Source organism: Anarrhichthys ocellatus, unplaced genomic scaffold, assembly GCF_004355925.1.
Source record: "Anarrhichthys ocellatus isolate YVR2014 unplaced genomic scaffold, GSC_Weel_1.0 scaffold66, whole genome shotgun sequence".
Taxonomy (NCBI): Eukaryota; Metazoa; Chordata; class Actinopteri; order Perciformes; family Anarhichadidae; genus Anarrhichthys; species Anarrhichthys ocellatus.
This window is the reverse complement of record NW_022280096.1, coordinates 2,533,047-2,554,149: the sequence shown is the minus strand read 5'-3', so window position 1 is coordinate 2,554,149 and position 21,103 is coordinate 2,533,047. Positions and strand designations below refer to the sequence as shown.

The window sequence follows — 21,103 nt, the reverse complement described above, 5'->3', positions numbered from 1 at the left end:
GCCTGCGAGCCGGAGCGCAGAGTCTGGTATCATTCCACAGAGCCAAGTCTCCGTGAAGCACAAAACGGAGTATGAAAAAGTTTTCCCGACCAGTAGCTGAAGTTCGTCCAGTTTGATGCATGGTGGAAATAAATATGTAGATTCAGCTTGGGGCCAAAACGATTTGGCCCAAAGCTGCGAATTCTTGTCAGAAGTCTCTACAGGCGAGCACGAGCGCCAGCGCAAGCACTACTACTCCAAGACCCATTTGAGAGGAGAACTTTGGTGGAGATTCTGCAGGCCAAAGAGCTGATCCCAGATCAGCCTGACCTCACAATCAGACAGCAGACTAGCAGGAAAGGGAAGCAGTACATGCGATGCTTCTCTAGTAGCTGTACACCAGACAGGTTTGGCTAGCTGCATGACGTCACGCTAATAACTTATTTAGCTTTTTAAAACAACGGGGACAGATCCAGCACGGACAGTTAGGGAGTGAGGGATGAGGAGGTAAACATGAGAACACCAGGGCACACATGAGAACTCTGTCAAGCTACATATTAGGCAAAGTGAACATCTTTTCTTCTACATAGTTGTCCTCAGTCTCATCTGCTTAACTTGGTCATGGAGGCAAACATTTAATTGAGATGGTAAATTAACAGTGAAAACTCATCATAGCTAATTTAACATCAGTATTCATAATTACACTTCATGTTTACTTCTACTGATCTTTACCTCCTATAACAAGGTCTATAGGGGCATCTCAATACATACACATGTTATATTATATTTTATAGATATATACTGTGTATATATCTAAATATCTACGTATGTATGCATGTGTTTTATATTATACTGAATATTTTTATATGATATATATACAGTGGGTACGGAAAGTATTCAGACCCCTTTAAATTTTTCACTCTGTTTCATTGCAGCCATTTGCTAAAATCAAAAAAGTTAATTTTATTTCTCATTAATGTACACTCAGCACCCCATTTTGACAGAAAAAAACAGAAATGTAGAAATTTTTGCAAATTTATTAAAAAAGAAAAACTGAAATATCACATGGTCATAAGTTTTCAGACCCTTTGCTCAGTATTGAGTAGAAGCACCCTTTTGAGCTAGTACAGCCATGAGTCTTCTTGGGAATGATGCAACAAGTTTTTCACACCTGGATTTGGGGATCCTCTGCCATTCTTCCTTGCAGATCCTCTCCAGTTCCGTCAGGTTGGATGGTGAACGTTGGTGGACAGCCATTTTCAGGTCTCTCCAGAGATGCTCAATTGGGTTTAGGTCAGGGCTCTGGCTGGGTCAGTCAAGAATGGTCACAGAGTTGTTGTTCCGAAGCCACTCCTTTGTTATTTTAGCTGTGTGCTTAGGGTCATTGCCTTGTTGGAAGGTGAACCTTCGGCCCAGTCTGAGGTCCAGAGCACTCTGGAAGAGGTTTTCTTCCAGGATATCTCTGTACTTGGCCACATTCATCTTTCCTTCAATTGCAACCAGTCGTCCTGTCCCTGCAGCTGAAAAACACCCCCATAGCATGATGCTGCCACCACCATGTTTCACTGTTGGGATTGTATTGGGCAGGTGATGAGCAGTGCCTGGTTTTCTCCACACATACCGCTTAGAATTAATGCCAAAAAGTTCAATCTTGGTCTCATCAGACTAGAGAATCTTATTTCTCATAGTCTGGGAGTCCTTCATGTGTTTTTTGGCGAACTCTATGCAGGCTTTCATAGGTCTTGCACTGAGGAGAGGCTTCCGTCGGGCCACTCTGCCATAAAGCCCCGACTGGTGGAGGGCTGCAGTGATGGTTGACTTTGTGGAACTTTCTCCCATCTCCCTACTGCATCTCTGGAGCTCAGCCACAGTGATCCTTGGGTTCTTCTTTACCTCTCTCACCAAGGCTCTTCTTCCACGATTGCTCAATTTGGCTGGACGGCCAAACTGGAAGAGTTCTGGTCGTCTCAAACTTCTTCCATTTAAGGATTATGGAGGCCACTGTGCTCTTAGGAACCTTGAGTGCTGCAGAAATTCTTTTGTAACCTTGGCCAGATCTGTGCCTTGCCACAATTCTGTCTCTGAGCTCCTTGGGCAGTTCCTTCGACCTCATGATTCTCATTTGCTCTCGCATGCACTGTGAGCTGTAAGGTCTTATATAGACAGGTGTGTGTGCCTTTCCTAATCAAGTCCAATCAGTTTAATTAAACACAGCTGGACTCCAATGAAGGAGTAGAACCATCTCGAGGAGGATCAGAAGAAATGGACAGCATGTGAGTTAAATATGAGTGTCGCAGCAAAGGGCCTGAATACTTATGATATTTCAGTTTTTCTTTTTTAATAAATTTGCAAAAATTTCTACATTTCTGTTTTTTTCTGTCAAGATGGGGTGCTGAGTGTACATTAATGAGAAATAAAATTAACTTTTTTGATTTTAGCAAATGGCTGCAATGAAACAAAGAGTGAAAAATTTAAAGGGGTCTGAATACTTTCCGTACCCACTGTATATATTATACTGAATTCCCTGTGAGGGTGACAAAAATAAGATGTTATGACGTGTTTATCAAAGTGTTGTTTACTGCTTTTTTTCGTGTTGGAATAGATGTTAAATATTTAACTGCAAAGTAGTAATGCGTGTTTGATACTTAATTTTTTTTTTTGCATTAAATCATACTGGGATGTTTGCTGAAATTGATAGGATGGCCCTACCTAGAAATTGTTCTACCAGCCGCCACTGTACATTTCTCTTCATCATAATTCTAGGTACCATTACATACTTTTCGGCATGGCTCGAAAATGGAATGGTGAACGGTTCAATTTCTAGTGAGAATTCAGTGTGTGAATGCACTTTTGTAAATTCAGTGAAGAGAGAAAGACACAGACAGACAGATGGATGCATATGAGAGAGAGGTAAACAGTGCATGCATTACACAAACTGTATCTCAAACAGGCGGCAACCTCCTCTTGTGAAAAGTGAGGCTAATGTTGAAGTGCCTTAAACTTGCATTCTCTCTACTGGCCATCAGGGGGCTACTCCTCTGGTTGCAAAAAGAAGTCAGATTGTGTAGAAGTCTATGAAAAAATGACCCTAGTTCTCACTTGATTTATTACCTCAGTAAAGATTGTAAACATGAGTTTATGGTCTCAATTGCTGGTTTCAAGTCTTCTTCAATACAGCAGGATGTTATGTAGTAAATGATGGTCCATTTAGAGTAAAATAGCCCATAAAGCAGGGGCAACTACTTTGTCATTGACAGGTCACTCCCAGAGTCGTATACGCTGTCTCTACCATGGCATCACTCCTCCACAGTCCAAATATGGTCATTTCCGTTGCAAAAAACAAGATGGTGAAGGCCAAAACGCCAAACTCAATCACACATCAATGGGCGACGTCCCAACGACTATCCACTTCTTACTGACAGTCTGTGATCTGAAAATGATTGGTGTGTAAAAGAAAACCAGTGTGCATAAAAAAGCATAAAAATATCACTTGTTAATGAAAATAAAACAGACTTCGGGCTAAGCCCTGAATGTCGCAAGTTTCCACAATAATATATATGTAGTGGCCATTTGTCCGATAAATCCCCCCCAAAAAAACATTAATCAAAGGGCCACTGATGCACCATGAGTTTGTGGTTTATGCAGGCAAACAAGTTTATTGTCCATACAGGCTTCCGTTTTTGTCATTATTTATTTCGCAAACCAAAACAAACAAGCAAACAAACAAAAGAAAAAAGAAACTCCTCGCTGCCTCTACTGCTCTGGTAAAAAACCATAGCCAACCCCGGTGCATGCTGGTCCTATACCTGCCTACTCATATAAATAACTACAGGTGCCCACAGTGTTACCCAATTCATAAGCAAACCAACTAACCTAAAAACTAAGTATACTTAAACAACAACAAAAAATAATTCAACTAAACGAATGAGAATCTTAATATATCAAACAAACACTCTAACCTAAATAAGCAAACATCTAGAATAATTAAACTATACTACTTATGAATAAAATAACTAAATACTAGCTAATACTAACTAATAAATAGCTCCTACAATATATTTACAAACATATGAATTCATCCGAGCGAGAAAAACTACAAGTAGCCTACAGATCTAACAGGATATAACTATTTCTGTGACTTCCTGTTTATTTTTTGAGGGCTGCTGAAAGCTGTCCGACTTGACCGCAGTTTTTTGTCAACGCTGACAAAAAACGCCGAGTTTTGGCTGCCGCCAATACTCGTCCACCTTTCAAGCGAGGCGCAGCTCATCTCGAACGAGCCTAATGTCAGCAGGACAAGTTGATTACCAATTATCGCTGTGTAAAGGCTATCTGTGATTCATTTCGGGGTGTACTTATTTTATGTCACTCAGCAGACTTGTTATAGTTACAGATCTGCACACTAGCAAAGTGTCAGGGACGGGGCGGATACTGTTGTGACGCGGCAGTTTCCCAGCATACAGTGGGGCATCATGGCGGACACAAGGGAGAAGGCACTGCAAGACTACAGGAAAAAATTACTTGAACACAAAGAAATTGACGGGAGGTTAAAAGAATGTAAGAGACTATTTTATTTTGACGTTTGTGGTGTTGCAGAAATGCATCTTGTATGTTTGATAAGATATATATGATTGGGTAGCCATCATCAGCTAGCTGGCCAGCCAGCTAGCTAGTGCTTTGTCATGCAGTTAGCATCCTCATAGAAATGAATGTAGTGCTAAGCCGGTTAACGCTAGTAGTGCTATCTTAGCGAAGAAGTAACGTTAACGTTAACTGTAAGTAGACTAACAATTGTAAGAAAAATACTATGCCGAGCAGTAACTAACGTTAGGTTAATAACTTCTAAAATTAAGTGAACCATAGCCGTTGTAGCCATTATTTCGATACACATAATGTATGTATGTCCTATCTGTTAACGTAATTACGACATTTACGTGAAGCTAACTTTGACCAGCTAACGTTAACTTCCATTAACAGGCATATTTGTTTGACAGTGTGACCACAGCTTCCACCCTTAGCTGTAACTAACAGTTTCATTCTTGACTGAATTTTGGTGTTTGATAACAAAAAACTAGAATCAACATATTCTGACCTCCTTTGTTATCTAGTGAGAGAACAACTGAGAGAACAAACTAAACAGTACGAGAAATCAGAAAATGACCTGAAGGCTCTGCAAAGTGTTGGTCAGGTAAGAATATTTATTGTTTGTAACATTTTGTTAACATTTTAGCCTCTGGGATCTCAATGAAGGGATTAATTCAAGTTGTTTCAACAATAGACTGACATTTTATTTTGTATATCAACACAATGACAGGCAGTCACTGGCATAAATTTAATTTCGGAGACATGACCATTTTGAAAATAATTGTTAAATTCATCATTAGTAAAAAATAATTACTATAGTCAGAATCTGAAGTGATTGATTCTGTGTTTTAGTGAAGTTCCTCACACAATACTGGTGCTTTCATTGACATTGAAAAGGATTATTATATTCTGCTGCCAGATAAGCAGCTTCACGATTATAAATGAGTTGACCAAGCCCCCTTCAATTCTATCTGGCCTATCAGGATTAACCGTGCTGTTAAAGACCAATCAAATCCTTCTTTATCGTCTAGAGGAGACACTAAGCTGGCTTTATAACTTTTCTTACAATAGTGAGAAAAGATTTCTGTAAAACAGGATATTATTGAAAACATATGTGGTATGCAATGCATATTTTTATCTGAATGTTTATCGCACGTCTTTCATCCAGCCTTACATACACTTGTGGGTCTATGAGATCTACGAGATGTAGGTCAGAGTGTCTCAGTAAAGAGAAAGGAGAGGGTTCAGTGTGTGAAGACAGTGGAAAGGACCTAATTAGAAAAACAGGAGGGAGTGAATCAAATCTGCCTCTACTAACTACATCTGTGCCTCATTCCCTGCAGATTGTTGGAGAAGTGCTCAAACAGCTGACTGAGGAGAAATGTAAGTTTATTGGAACATTTACAATTGTCACAGTACAGCAGGTAGTACCAGCAAAATAATTTAAAGAAAATATTGCTCTGCATTCATCTGCAACACGTATCGGTGCAACGTATCTTAAAACTCCTGGTTAAGATCTTATCACGGATCGGATTAGCACCAAAGAAAAAAAAAAACGGGGCAAACATAACCTTTTTAGATCCCTGATCATGTTTTTTTCCCGCCGATGATCCATATTGGCAGATACAGATCCCTTTGGTGTTTGATTATAACAGCTGGTCTACAAGGCTCCAGACAATTTTAATACTAAATATTATCCTTTTACTTTGTTAAAGTAATTTTTGATGGGTTTTTTTTCTTCGTAAAAACACACAATTCAAATAATAAGGAAATTAAAGGTAAATAAAAGATAAAAGATTTTTTGATTAATATAAATCATGTCAATAGTGGTTTTAATGATGTATAATAATCTGCTTAGAACTAATGTAAACGGCTCATAATTCCCTCTCTTGTATCTATTAATGTTGTTATGAAAACATCTTTAAAAAAACTGCATTTATTCAAGTTTCTCACTAACACTACATTTTATAAGAGTACATGTGAACACACGATAACGTTATAATTTACATTCACCCAATACTCATTTTCACTGTAGCCGTTGGTGGTGCTGCCACCTACCTGTTCATTTTAAACACGGATTGGTTGTTTACAAAGAGATCGGCAACTTGAAAATCACAATTATGCGAACAATTCTCAGTAAAACGTTTTTCACACTGTTATGGTTAAAGTTAAACGGAGTAATTCATCCGCGATTTACATGCTTGCCAAACCGTGAGGGGGGATCCTGTACGGATCACGGCTCAAGAATGGTCCGTGACACCGCTAGCAACACGCCACTCTCCTGTTTCCACTCTGTCCACACTTTTTCCTCCATTTTGGCTTCTCTCCTTCAACTGCTCTGTGGCAGGCTCATATTACGCAAGACCCACCCTCTTGAAGCTTGGCAGCCAATGGAAAATGACTAATGACAGCCTCTAACTGTGACACGTCAGACTGATTAGCTCAGACCTGTAATGCCAATGTATTTTTTTTTTATTCCAGTCATTGTCAAGGCCACCAACGGCCCCAGATATGTGGTTGGATGCCGCAGACAGGTAGGTGGCGAACACATGCCAATGTGTATTAGCTTCTCTTATTTGTGTGTTGCCAGATTTTATGGTTACATATTTGGTTGTCATTTTCAGAAGACTGATAGACATTTATGCAAACAAAATTAATACAAACTTACCTGCAAATATTTGTCTGGACCCAAAGGTTCAGTAAAGCATCATGCTCAATTGCTAGTTACAAGTCTTCAGTAAAGCATGATGTTCATTTAGTAAATGATGGTCCCTTTTAGAGTCAAATAGACCATAAAGCGGAGTATGCTTTGGGGCGGGGCTACCTTGTGATTGACAGGTCTCTACCAGCACTATAAACGGCGTCTCCACGACAATCTGCATTCTAAATATGGTCACTTTCTGTTACTTGTTGCAAAAATCCAAGATGGCGACAGCCAAAATGCCAGACTTGAGGCTTCAAAAGACAGCATCTCTGTTTCTGCATCATAGATTTGATACTTTGTTTTTAACTGTCTATCATAATTCTGACCATGGTTGACTTAAGGTGGAACCTGGAATATAAGGTTTTATATTTGGATTTTATGTAATGGACCTACACAAAATGAATAAAAATTGGTTTCCGATTCTTGGATGCATCGGGATTCTCTCATGAACAATTATGACTCGATGTAGAAAACTCAATAATAGGAAATTTCAAACTCGATTCACGTTATGATCGGCTGTAACAATTCTGTGATACCGGGCTGTCCATTCCTTACAGCTGCCCCTGAATGAGCCACCGATTATGAATCATGTCTCGAAAAAGTTTGATGCATCAAGAAGAATCGCCAATTGTTTTATAATCGCATCGTAGCCCTTTGAAATCAAATCGTGAGGTGCCTAGAGATTCCCATCCCTACCAACTATCTTCAAAAGTCATATAATTAGTTAATGAAGTCCACCTGTGTACAATTTAGTGTGGGGGGGGGCACCATTCTCTAAATCTATGTTTCTAACATTTTTTCAGCACTTAGGGCTATGCTATTGTTAGGCGATGGAGTCTTAATTCGGTAAGATCAACAGATCATTGATTAATGCCCTGACAGCTTTCAGTTGATAAGGCTTCTGCAGCCTACAAACTAGTTTTTCTGTCAACGACCCGTTTGTTGTTTACTTAACTCGAAATGTTGCCACTTCGTGGAAGCAGGATGTTTATATTTATTTTGATATATTTTTTCCGCTTCACTTCACCAATTTTGACTGTTTAGTAAAAGTCCATGGCATAAATCCAATAAGAATCAATTTAATTTCCAGGTTGAAATTCAGTGGAAAACTCTTTCATGTACTGAGAGACATTGACTTGAAAATGAGCAGGACTGTAATGCAATCGAAGTACCTTTACTATTGTGTCTGTTTTTGGCCCATTCAGAAATTGACATATCTGCCACATATACATTTACAGACACATTGTTTTGGCCATCAGTTTTTTGTAGCATTTATTTATTTTTACAAATCAAAATTGTTGATTGATGGTGTTTTTTCTGGATAGAACAAAAATAACCAAATTTGCACTCATTTTCAACCTCAGTCTTAAGAAGGTGAACACTAATCTATGGTGGCTTTCATTGCAGTTGGACAAGTCCCAGCTGAAGCCAGGCACCAGAGTGGCTTTGGACATGACCACACTCACTATAATGAGGTAGGCTGGATTTACTTACTTACTTTAACATTCAGGCTACATTGAAGACAGAATGGATGCGATCCATTAGCGGAGCGGATATGCCGCAGTGTATTTTTTACTTTACTGTCTACACCTCTAACCACACTGGGCTCATAGTTGTGTTAGTCATTCAGTCTGCTATTTCAATCTCTCTTGTCAGCTATTATCAAAGGACACAGGTGCAGTGTTTCCCACAGGATTTAGTTAGACTATAATGGGTGGGTGGACCAGCCACACTCTATGTAATTCATAGGAAACAATAAAAAAATATTACGTTCCTTGTAGTCAGTAAGTCATTTATTTTATATGGATATTGAAAAAGACCTTTTATGACCTTTTTCTGTATAAAAGGCCGCCGCTTAAAAGCTAGAAATGTGATGACTGGCCTGTTGTGACTTTTGTAGAGCGGCTTTCCACGTACGCATCCCTGCTCACGCCTGCTGTAGCAGGTGGCATTGATTTATAGTGGAAGTGTTATGGCATTCAAGCAGTGCCCTTTACACAGGACTAATGAACAATCAACACCAAATAATTGTTCATCACAGCAGATGTGCCAGCAGAATCCATTATACCAGTGGTGGACTGTCAGGGCCAGCAAGGCCTTCTCTGCTGGCCTCTAGAATCACAAAGTTATAGCTATTCTATAATTTTATAATTTTTCATAAATACACTACATGTATTATAATTTTTTCCCCATTATCTTATTTTCTCATTGCACAGCTACTGTCTTCCTCAGTTGCTCTGCTTCCAGTGCAGCTTGTTTTAAGTAGAGCTTTTATCCAATCAGATTTCACCTCTGTGTCTCTAGGTAAGAAGAGTGTTGAGCTTCATTTTTACATGAAACAAATGATAACCGTAGCTGTGGCGTCATAATGAGGTGTTTCAGCTGCAGGACAGCAGTGAAGGCCCAGGTATAAAATGCACGGCCCGCCACTGCATTATAGTCAATATGGGGTTGAAGCATCTGCTCAGTTTCCTGTCATAATTATCCTTCATGGAAGTCAGGGTTTGCTCCAGGAAATAATTAAGCTGAGGTGGTAAGCCACCCAGATCCTGACTCCTTCCTGATCAGTTCCAACACACACGCTGTGTAAAATACTGCTACTGCTCCTTTCCCTGGAGGACAATGTTTTAATTATTTATTTATTTACACGCTACAGAAAAGGGAAAGTATTGAAGTAATACTTTCTTATCTTTGTGTAGGTTACTTATTGAGCATCTGCAAGTGTTTGTGTGCCTTGCAGAAAGAATTGCAGCTTATGAACCTTTTTTTTTTGTGTAAATATTTGTATGTTTTTCTCGCCACACCAAAAGAATATCAAGCAGTGACTTCCAAGAATGCAAGATATAATAAACCATGCATTTTTTGCACTGTTACACTCGTAAAGCTGTAAACGTTCCACAAAATATGGAAGTAAAAGTGGCATGATGAAGAGTAAACCATATACATACACAGCTTGTGATGGGTGTGTGCTAGAGCGGCCACGGTATAGGAATTTCTCTGCAGTGATAAAGATTAGCTCAACGGCGAGATATGTGGTATTATTGCCTTTTTATTTGCAAATAATTTTATTCATCCTGATTTCAGTGCTGTATAAATAAGCTTTATTGTTGGTCAATTATTAGCTATATCGTTGTTTTTAAATGAAAAAATGTGGCAGTTTTCAAACTTGCGATAACTTATTGTTGAATGCAGAACACAGAAGGGCAATCAGGCCCAGTGGTTTTATCAGCCAAGATGCTTTGGTTGCGTCTAGTTGCTATGATACGGAATATCGGCAGAAGTAAAAACATTGGCACATGGTAGAGTACCTGCTCTGGATGAAGGGAAGGCTGACGAGTTTTTAAATTCTCAGTGTCCAGAAAAACCCCACACGCTCAGCGCCTCTTCACACTGTTGCGGTTGTAGCATAGTGTTAATACGCAGCGCTTCCATTACAAAGAATTAAAAAAAAAAAAGAATGTGAACATAGCCGTTGTTGACACATGTCAATAGTGCTTTTATTCTGACAGCCCTGCCGTCTGCTCATAATGTGTTTCCTGTTCTGTCCAAGGTACCTGCCCAGAGAGGTGGACCCTCTGGTCTACAACATGTCCCACGAGGACCCGGGCAGCGTCTCCTACTCTGAGATTGGAGGCTTGTCCGAACAGATCCGTGAGCTGAGAGAGGTACAACAAAGCCAGCAATTCAAATATTTTTATTATTATTTTTTGTTCTTTTTAAAAAATATATTATGTTACTCACATTGTGAAATGTGATGTGTGTGTTTAAGTTGAACAGAGGCTCCCATATGTGTTAGGAGTTAACAGTTGTGTGTTGATTGGAGGGATACTGTTGTAAAGGCATTAAGACAAGATGATATATTTAAATTTTAATTTCTGTCAATTGTATCCAAAACAATGCTGCTGTTATCTGGTGGCAGGTGATTGAGCTGCCTCTGACCAACCCTGAGCTCTTCCAGAGAGTGGGCATCATCCCCCCTAAAGGCTGCCTGCTCTACGGGCCTCCAGGTCAGTGGTCCAGCGAAATAACACCCGTCTTTAAGCTTGATATTCTCCGAAACACCAGAGGGTGTACAAACACAATGCACTGCGAAGAAGCAAGAAGACAACCAGTGTAACCGGCAAAAAGCCATAAACCAACCTCCACAATGCAGCAGAGGATTGTAATTAGGGCCCGAGCAACCGACGTAGGGCCAGCGAAGGCCCTATTGATATTGTACCCGTTTGAGTAACCGTACGCATGGTTGGAGGACTTGCCATGCATGAAAACTCACCAAATTTTGGGGACTTGTCAGGCCTGGTGAATATAGCCATCTGAAAAAGAATGCATCTTTCTGTGTTAAGAAATGGCTCTCTAGTGCCCCCTACAAGTCGGACCGGCGTACCAATAAACTTCTTAGGGGCGTGGCTTAATATCAATACATATAACTTCTCAACCGTTTGTCCTAAAATTACCAGATTTTCAGCATATGTGCACATTGCATCCTCTAACATACCCTGAGATTTATTTTGCATTCAACAACTAGGGGGCGCTACAGTAAACCCTCGAAATTGTGCTTTTTGTCACTTTTTGCAGATTTCAGCCTTCGCACTTTAACGAACTCCTCCTAGAGATTTTAAGCGATCGACTTCTACTTTGGTCAGGATGCTCTTAAGACCTTTGTGATTAAAAGTTATCCAAATCGAGAGTTTTCATCAAAGAACCTTGACGTGGCGTGGTGGCCATTTTGCGTCATTGTTTATGAAAAAATAAGTTCTTATAAGTTGTTATAACTCCAAGGTACATTATCCAATCCGCACAACTTCTTTTACATGATGCTACTTCAAGCCTAAACATACTTCAATTGAAAAAAAGTCAATAATTCATAGCACCACCTACTGGCTAAAGGAAATGTCATATTTTATACTTTTAATTATTCCTCCTAGCCAGGTGACCTGATGAGTCTAAAATTTGGTAAGGATAGCCTTAAGACATTGATGATGCATCATCATGAATTTTTTGAGTTTTCGTTGAACGCTGTTGCCGTGGCGACGCATAGTTTGCCATGAAAAAGGAAGCTGATGGTTTAGTGGGTTGGGATGCTCAAAAACTCATGGAACTTTGTACATGTGTCACAGGTCATTGGAAGAAATAGTTTATATGATTTTCTTTATTGGCCGTTTTAAATTGCCTCTATAGCGCCCCCTACAATATTTCGAAAGAGCAGCCCCAGCGCTACGTTTTGGCTACATGTATGAAACTTGGTAGGCACATGAATCCTATGGAGACTTAAAAATAAGTCTCTTGGGACCATGCTCTAAACCCTACCGGAAGTCTGCCATTATCAATTTTGTATGAATTTATACAATATTTCGACGATGCAGCCCTCGCAGTACGTTTCACTATCTATATATAAAATTTAGATGTATAACATTTGGTAAACAGATGTATCACATGTAGACTGACAAAAAAGCCCCCGGAGCTCTAAACCCAACCGGAAGTCAGCCATTTTGAATTTAGTGAAAAAAAACACATTTTTGCAAACTCCTACACCCTGGCTCAGATTTCTACGAAATTTGCTGTGGATCATAAGTGGATCTAGATCATCAAAAGTTTTTGATATCTCTTTGCGTTTACAAGATATGGACCAATACACTTGTTAGGTGCGTGGCAAAATATCAATACACATAACTTCTCAACCGTTTTTCCTAAAATTACCAAATTTGCAGCATATGTGCCGTGGCGACGCATCGTTCGCCATGAAAAAGGAAGCTGATGGTTTAGTGACTTGGGATGCTCTAAAACTCATGGGACTTTGTACATGTGTCATAGGTCATAGGAAGACATGGTGTACATGGGTTTTTGGCTTGTCCGTTTAAAATTGCCTCTATAGCGCCCCCTACAAGATTTCAAAAGAGCAGCCTCAGCGCTACGTTTGAGCTACATGTATGAAACTTGATAGGCACATGTATCCTATGGAGACTTAAATATAAGTCTCTTGGGACCATGCTCTAAACCCTACCGGAAGTCGTCCAGTTTCATTTATGTGTCATTTTTCAATAGATTTTGGCCTATTTCTAGTCGCTATACTTTAACGAACTCCTCCTAGGGACTTCATCAGATCCACTTTAAATTGTGTCAGTACCATGTCAAGACCGTTGTGATTAAAAGTTATCAAAAGCTTTACGTTTGACGGAATCGGTTAGCCGTAGCGGGCGGCTACTTTACGTGATTCCCCATGAAAAAGCTGATGTAACTCAGCTGGACTTGTTCCAAACAGTCTCAAACTTCACATGCTTGATAACACTCATGGCCTGAGGATGTCTACAAGCTAATTTTCCCTAATACTCACAGCGCCACCTGCTGGTGAAAGGAAATCTGGATTTTGTGACAAACGCCTCCGATTTACATGACTTTTACACAACGTGGTTTACATTTGACACAGAGCTACATGATGCATGTTTGCACGCGTTCTGTAGCACCAGGCAGCGGATACAGGAAGCATCAGACTATTTGCAAAGCATCATTTTTACTCAAATATAGATTTTTTTTTTTTTTTTTTTTTTTTTTTAAGTCCTCCTGTTTCTAAAGCTGCTAAAAACAAAATTGGCCTACTTTGTAAAATCTGACATGTTTTATAGTGTTTTTATCAGTGAATATTTCTGTCATGTCTGCAAAGTTCCAATCGTGTGCGCCTAGATACTAAAGTTCAGAGGTGCACGACCAAGCGCAGCAACCACTGGCAGAGCTTTTGCTGTGATTGCATTATTTACTTCACCACGGCGACCATAAACTATACTTTAGAAGGCTAACAATCAGTGACTATTTGTTTCTGAGACACTAAATAAGCCCTTTGTAAACCTATTTGCATATGTATATGAATTTTATGACACAAATATCTTTTAAGTGTTGTGTAGTTTTAGATCATGCGTTTGGATCTGTATCTGGTGTTTGACAGATTCCGTCTGTAACAGGTACTGGGAAGACTCTTCTTGCCAGAGCGGTGGCCAGTCAGCTGGACTGTAACTTCCTCAAGGTGAGTGTCAGCGCTGTGTCAGGTCGGACTGCTACACTGTAGTCAGTCAGCTGATGCTGCGTGTCTGCACGCTACAGGTGGTGTCCAGCTCCATCGTGGACAAGTACATCGGTGAGAGCGCCAGGCTGATTAGAGAGATGTTCAACTATGCCAGAGACCACCAGCCCTGCATCATCTTTATGGATGAGATTGATGCCATTGGTGAGTAACACTGAGGATCCGGTTTAGTTTTTGTCTTTCCTAGGGCTTTAGCATTTTTCGGTTAGGGTTTGTTCTTTTAAGGGTATATGTATTTTCTCATCTACTCTGCATGAAGTTACAATCAAAGCTCTACAAATCTGCTTTTATTGTGAAGCAGCTGAATCTTGTAGGCAGCCTTTGTCGCTGATGTTAGCTCATGCTGACGCCTCGTCAAAATTGATACGAAGATGGAAAAATGGATATAAAGATACGAAACCTTTCAGTGTGTTTTTCTTCATTGAATTTGAATTCCCTCGAAGCCCAGGATCCAATCAGACCCATTACTAGAATATACAATATAACAACACAAATAAAATGGAACAAATGGAACAATATAAACACTGAATACACACTAGAAATAGGATATTGCAGTCCTATTTGCACTGAATATACATAGTGGTTCAGATTCTTCTCTTGGGGTTTAAATACTTAAGTTAGGACCTGCCAGCCTGTGTGTTGGGAATCATCACCCAATGCTCGTCATGTTTGTGTGTTCCCTGTAGGCGGCCGTCGTTTCTCTGAGGGAACTTCTGCTGACAGAGAGATCCAGAGGACTTTGATGGAGGTAACTGAGTCACTGAAGTGATGTCTTTTCTAGAACGCCGTCCTTTAGAAAGTAACTCTCAGGAATCTCTAGAGGGATCTTTCTCTGCTGCCTTTTTTATAGAGATCTTTCAGCTTCATTAAGGTGGCTTCTAATGCCTTGGAGTCAACAGCTTTAACCTCAGTCATTATCTACAACAAAAGCCAAATCTACTGGAGTGTCATCCAAAGGAACAGCAGGCAGCAGTGAAATGGGCCATTGGGTTTCTCCCGGCTCTGCTAACTCAGAGGTCTGTGTGGGGAGGAAAACTGCTCTGCTCATGCCGTGGAGGACGGCAGGCTACGTTCCACTGTGAGACACCTCATAATCATCAGCTAGCTCGGCTGCACTTTGTTACTTATTTCACATTAATTTCCAAAGATCTCCTACTGTACAGAAACCCTAAACTGCTCCAGTAAAATGAGCTCTTCATTTTTTCATTAAGTGCTTCTCCCTGTTTCCTCCACAAAGCCAGATAAGATTCACAAAACCTTCTTCAGTAGGTTTCTGAATGCAACCGTATGGTCCCAGCACTGCTTTCTCCAATTCATGACAGCCTAAACCTCTGCAGTTGTCTAGAACTGCTCTCTGATCTGTATTAAGCTGGGGCACTTTGAAAATAGGTCTGTTTTCTTTAGGCCACTTACTTTCCAAGGTTACAGAAACATTTAAACATGCAGAGTGTCTGAATGCTCTGCAGAAATACTGTACGGCAACCACCAAACGCACACTGCAACAGGCCTATTACAAACCATACATGCATACATGCATACATGCATGCATGCAGCAGCATGTATTTACAGTCCCACCACCTGTTAACTGATAAAGAGTCCAATCACTGACGACTCACTCAAACTAATCCCAAAACGCTATAGATCCTGCAGTCAATGCTAACACTATCATTACAGACAGTGGGCTCTAGTTAGCCTGATACAACTAGGCCACCTTTCCCAGTCTCTCACACAGTTAGTATGACCATTGAAAGATGAACAAAACCAAACGCCAAACTCCCTCTCCCGGATGATAGTACTGTTCAAATGAATGGTTTCAGGTCTAGAGGACTAAAAGGAACAGTGTGTACCATTTAAGGGGATTTATTGGCAGAAATGTAATCTAATATTCATAACTATGTTTTTCATTAGTGTAATCACTTATCTTCGAATGAGCCTTTCATATCTACATAGGGAGCAGGTCCTCTTCACAGAGTCCACCATATTGCACCTCTATGTTGCTACAGTAGCCCAAAACGGACAAACTAAACTCTAGAGAAACTTTTTCCTGTTTTTACGTTACCTAGAGGCCTCCGTAGTTGGAGACGGAGGAGTGAGCGGAGGAGTGTTCAGTTGGATGCCTCCTCACTAGATGTCACTAAATCCTACACACTGCTCCTTCATAGTGGCAACATTCAACAGTTCAACATTTCCCCACCGAACGTTTCCAAGTCGTATTACAATTGGTGCCGCTGTCGCAAAGACAACCGCATTGCTTTTCTTTTGTCCAGAGCCTAACATCTACCAACAACACAGTTAGCAACATAGCTACCGCTAGCAGCTTGGCTACTGTCTAAACCATAATAACAATTTGAACTAGAAACCCTCCATCTTAGTGCTGGATAAAGAGAGTAAAACACCTGGCAACAAAGAGTGTGCCGTCTTGGTTCAGAGTAGGTGTCAATATTTTCTTACCATAAGTACAGACTGCACTGGTCTTTGTGCCCTGAATGGAGCCTTGCTACCTGATGGATGACAGAATTACACAGTGAGAGACGGGTTCAGAGGAAACAAGTCTAAATGCAGATGGTGTCCTTTTGCTGTTGCCATTACAATGTGCAATCAACAATTGCGTCATAATGCGATAAAGCGAAAACAAAATCTTGTGACCAGATGAGCTACTAACAGGCCACACGAGAGCTGCACTATGCTTTTCACCCTTAATGAAGTCCAGTTTAAAGATCTGTAAACAATATGGTGCTCTAGTCAAGAAATGGTGCCGCTGAAAGTGTAGAAATGAAACCGAGGCTCTAAGTAGTGGAAACACTGGTGAGAATTTTCTTGTAGGATCAAGGAGCAAAGAAGTCGTACCCTGACGTACTGGTGCAACGGAACATAAAACTCACAATTCGGATCGAATCACGGATCGGATCAGCACAAAAGAAAAAAACGGGGAAAATATAACTTTTACAGATCCCTAAACACGTTTTTTCTTTTGCCGCTGATACTAATTTCCGATTATTGATGATCCATATTGATTAGTTGACCAAGCCCCCTTAAATGATGATATCAGCTGGTCTACAAGACTACAGACTATTTTGTTTTTTGCCACCGTCCCAAAAATCATTTCAACCGCTCTGAAGTCAGTGTAAACCACTAAAAACTAAGTCTCCTTTGACTTTGTTATAGTAATTATTGATTTTTTCGTCATAAAAACACCCAATTTAAATGCCAAGTCATAATTCCCTTTCTAATATCTATTTATGTTGTGAAAACATCTCCTTCAAACAACTGGATTTATTCAAGTGTCTCACTAACACTACATTTTACAGATAACATGTGAACACATCATAACGTTATCATTTTATCACTATCATTTTAACGCATCGTAACTGAAGTGAACCTCCGTTCTCCTCGTGTAAATTTAAACATGGATTAGTTGTTGATAGTGTAACATTATCGAAGATAAGCGACTAGAAAACTATAAATGCTGATGTCCTGATGGCATATTTTACTGAATATTGACGGATAACGATCGTCGGTGAAACTTAATTTCACACTGTGATGATTAACGTTAAACTCTAATTATTCCACGGTTCACATGCATGCCGAACCGTGAGGGGGATCAGTACGGATGGACAGTGGTCTGTTACACCACTAGCAGGATGTGTACTGCATGACTGCATGTGGATACTGAGACAGTATATGGTGCAGCCTTAAGCCATACATGTGAGAAATGCCTTTGGTTGCTAATCAACAGGAAAAGGAAGCAGGCCTAAAAAAATCCTATCCATTAGTTCTGTTTTTACTGAAGTATGGGTAATAGTTCTGCCTGAACTTGAATCCTGAATGCGTTTGATATGATGGCGTCATATAGAGCAGCAAACCACATTGTTAACCACAGTTAACAATAAGCACATTCACAATGACACAGGTGATGCAGTACAGCACAGTCCGTCTACAGTGGGACAGCTCTGGTCATCTGAGTGAATGAACTTCACTTTACTAGCATTGTATTCAAGACATTAACTTGTTTTAGTTGTCATAAGTGCAACCATTAAAGTCAGCACAGTGAATAGAGGATAAAAGACTGGGGTGTGTCTGTCCTGTCAGCTGCTGAACCAGATGGACGGCTTTGACACGCTGCACAGAGTCAAGATGATCATGGCCACCAACAGACCTGATACTCTGGACCCGGCCCTGCTGCGTCCCGGCAGACTGGATCGTAAAATTCGTAAGATCTCTGTTCCTGTTGCTCCTTGGTGTGTCGGTTATCTGACGGCACACGCAGCCAAGCTAACGTCCTTTTCTCCTCTTCAGACATTGAACTGCCAAATGAACAGGCTCGTCTGGACATCCTCAAAATCCACTCCAGTCCCATCACCAAGCACGGAGAAATGGGTGAGTGAGCAGAATGGCTACCCGAAGGAGTCCTCGTACCGGGCACATCTGGCTTCCTTTGTCAGTTGTTCTCTCCTACTTCAACATTAGGTCACATTTGTTGGATCTGTGTCAGAGTTTTGCAGTTGTAATGCTGGTTGCTTGTAATTTCCTCATCTCGGACTCTACAGTGTTGTTGCACTTGACTCCCAAGCGGAGCATAGTGACACTTTGAGCTTGTGAATAACTGTGACGCAACACCGGTCTACTTGATGGCAGTAATGGTCCTCTAAGCTGTTTTGGCAGCCACCAATCAACACTAAATAAGCAGAAAAATCTGAGTTTCATCGGCTTCAAATCCTAAATGTTGATATATTGATGTAGTTTTAGTTTTCTTTGAGACGAACTCTGCCATGTCTCGTCTCTTCACTCCAAAAAACATGTGAACTTTCTGGTAACCTCCACTGACATGTGATCTCCTTCATGTTATCGGCTCACGACCATTTAAAAACAAACATAACCATGTTAATCACATTGGCATATTGATTATTATTAATGCAAAGCGAGATGGATGTGGCGCCGTCTACCAAGTGACAGAAGGACATCGGACTCATTTTCAATCCCCTTTCTCAAATGAATGAAATGCAGTTATTGCTTTAATTTCATTAATTTCTCTCAACACTCTTCTTCCCCAAATCTGATGTTACATGGGTTGTAGTTTCAGATCTCACTTAAGGTATACAAACCTACTGCTGGTCAGTCTTTGAAATACTTTGGGTTAGGGTTGATATTGTCTTTGACATCTCATAAACATTTAATAGAACAATACGTTGTTTTCTCTTCTGTTTGAGCACACATGGGTGACGTGATCTGGCTGACCCCATACACTTTGTGAGACTTTTTCTGTCTTGAGAGGGGCGGGGCTTCCACTTTGTCGTGATAAGACATTATGAGCAGTGAGAACAATATTCCTGAACAGAGAGATGATACATTTCTTGTGATGGTCTTTGGTTCGTTTCAGATTATGAAGCCATCGTGAAGCTATCAGACGGTTTCAACGGAGCTGATCTGAGAAACGTGTGCACAGAAGCAGGTTGGACATCAGTTTCCTCATTAGTTTAATTTCCTCAATCCATGTTATTCACGTGTTTATTTGTTGCAGGTTTGTTTGCCATCCGCGCTGACCGAGAGTACGTCACACAGGAGGACTTCATGAAAGCGGTGCGGAAGGTGGCGGATTCAAAGAAGCTCGAGTCCAAGCTGGACTACAAGCCTATATAAATCTGTCATAGCCCTGTTCCCATATTTTTCATTGCATTTTCATGGATTTGCTGTGTTCCTCGTTCTCGCAAGTTGCCAACAAGTAACTTTTACTCAGTAACCCGTTTCCACTGGTTAGCGTGACCTGCATCATAGAGGCTGATCATTCTGCCATCCCACAGAACACCTGATAAAATAACTTGTACTGAAAATACACCGTTATATGGAAAGTTGTTTATCACCATTCTTTCCTCTCAACCTTAAAGTAAGTGTGATTGACATTCAGCATCTCACTGACTGCATGATCCAAAACTCATTAAAGGGACAGTTCAGCCCAATATCAAACACATTTGTCCTCTTACCTGTAGTGCTTCTTTTCACTGTAGTTAGTTGTGGTGTGAGTTGCCGAGTGTTGAGATCCCGGCCGTAGAGATGTGTGCATTCTCTCCAATGTAATGGGACCAGATGGTACTCGGCTTGTGGCGCTCCAAGCACCAAAAAACTACATTTAAAATAACTTCAGCAATGTCAGTCCAGAAATCATGGCTCAATATTATCCATAGACCTTGTTGTGAGCAGTATGTATGTGTATATATTATACATGCATACATTTTAATTGTATTGCAGTTAAACAATAGGCCTACAGAGAATGCAGAGGGTGGTGCAGATAATCTCCAAATAACCATGTTAGAATGTAGGAGCCCAACACTCCGTGAGTAGCAGACCACTACGGTCCCTTGTCATGGCCTTTAAGATTCTTCTTCAGGATGATGTTTGATTGGGACTGCAGATGTCTGTACAGGCTGCATGTGTTGACAGAACAAATTGACTTACCAGTACTGGAGCTAAAAATGTAAAGTCAGCCTGTGTAGTGGAGCTCTCTTAACTTTATGTAGACACAGTTGGTAACAGCCTCTGTTATATGCCGATAGTAGTGAAAAGCAGCGGTGTTTGATGGCTGACATTTACAGTCGCACTCACCCAAGGGATACGTGTCCTGTCCCCCCCATTGCTTTTACAGCTGCATCGTTACCTTGTATTGAATATAAAATAACACAAATATGTACACTGTACAAATATCAAATAAAGGTCAAATTACTGACAAAATCAATTCTATATTACAAGGGTTTTTGATTGGACAGTAATTT

The 21,103-nt window shown here is 40.4% G+C and overlaps 1 protein-coding gene across 1 annotated transcript; it reads left to right on the top strand.

The window, feature by feature from the left end:
* Positions 1 to 4,184: 4,184 nt before the first annotated feature.
* Positions 4,185 to 21,103, top strand: psmc6 (proteasome 26S subunit, ATPase 6). The gene is made up of 14 exons (XM_031872800.1): positions 4,185 to 4,536; positions 5,088 to 5,167; positions 5,907 to 5,946; positions 7,045 to 7,097; positions 8,675 to 8,742; positions 10,818 to 10,932; positions 11,187 to 11,274; positions 14,221 to 14,282; positions 14,360 to 14,483; positions 15,026 to 15,087; positions 18,429 to 18,549; positions 18,636 to 18,716; positions 19,717 to 19,788; positions 19,858 to 21,103. Exons 1-14 carry the CDS (start codon positions 4,452 to 4,454, stop codon positions 19,974 to 19,976), a joined length of 1,170 nt encoding a protein of 389 aa, XP_031728660.1. The 5' UTR covers positions 4,185 to 4,451; the 3' UTR covers positions 19,977 to 21,103.

Bases quoted from the DNA above. Each gene is read 5' to 3' on its own strand.
- psmc6 (XM_031872800.1), top strand. From the start codon at position 4,452: ATGGCGGACACAAGGGAGAAGGCACTGCAAGACTACAGGAAAAAATTA. The intron at 5,168-5,906 runs GTAAGAATATTT...CATTCCCTGCAG, and splicing joins CTCTGCAAAGTGTTGGTCAG to ATTGTTGGAGAAGTGCTCAA. The intron at 18,717-19,716 runs GTGAGTGAGCAG...GGTTCGTTTCAG, and splicing joins CACCAAGCACGGAGAAATGG to ATTATGAAGCCATCGTGAAG.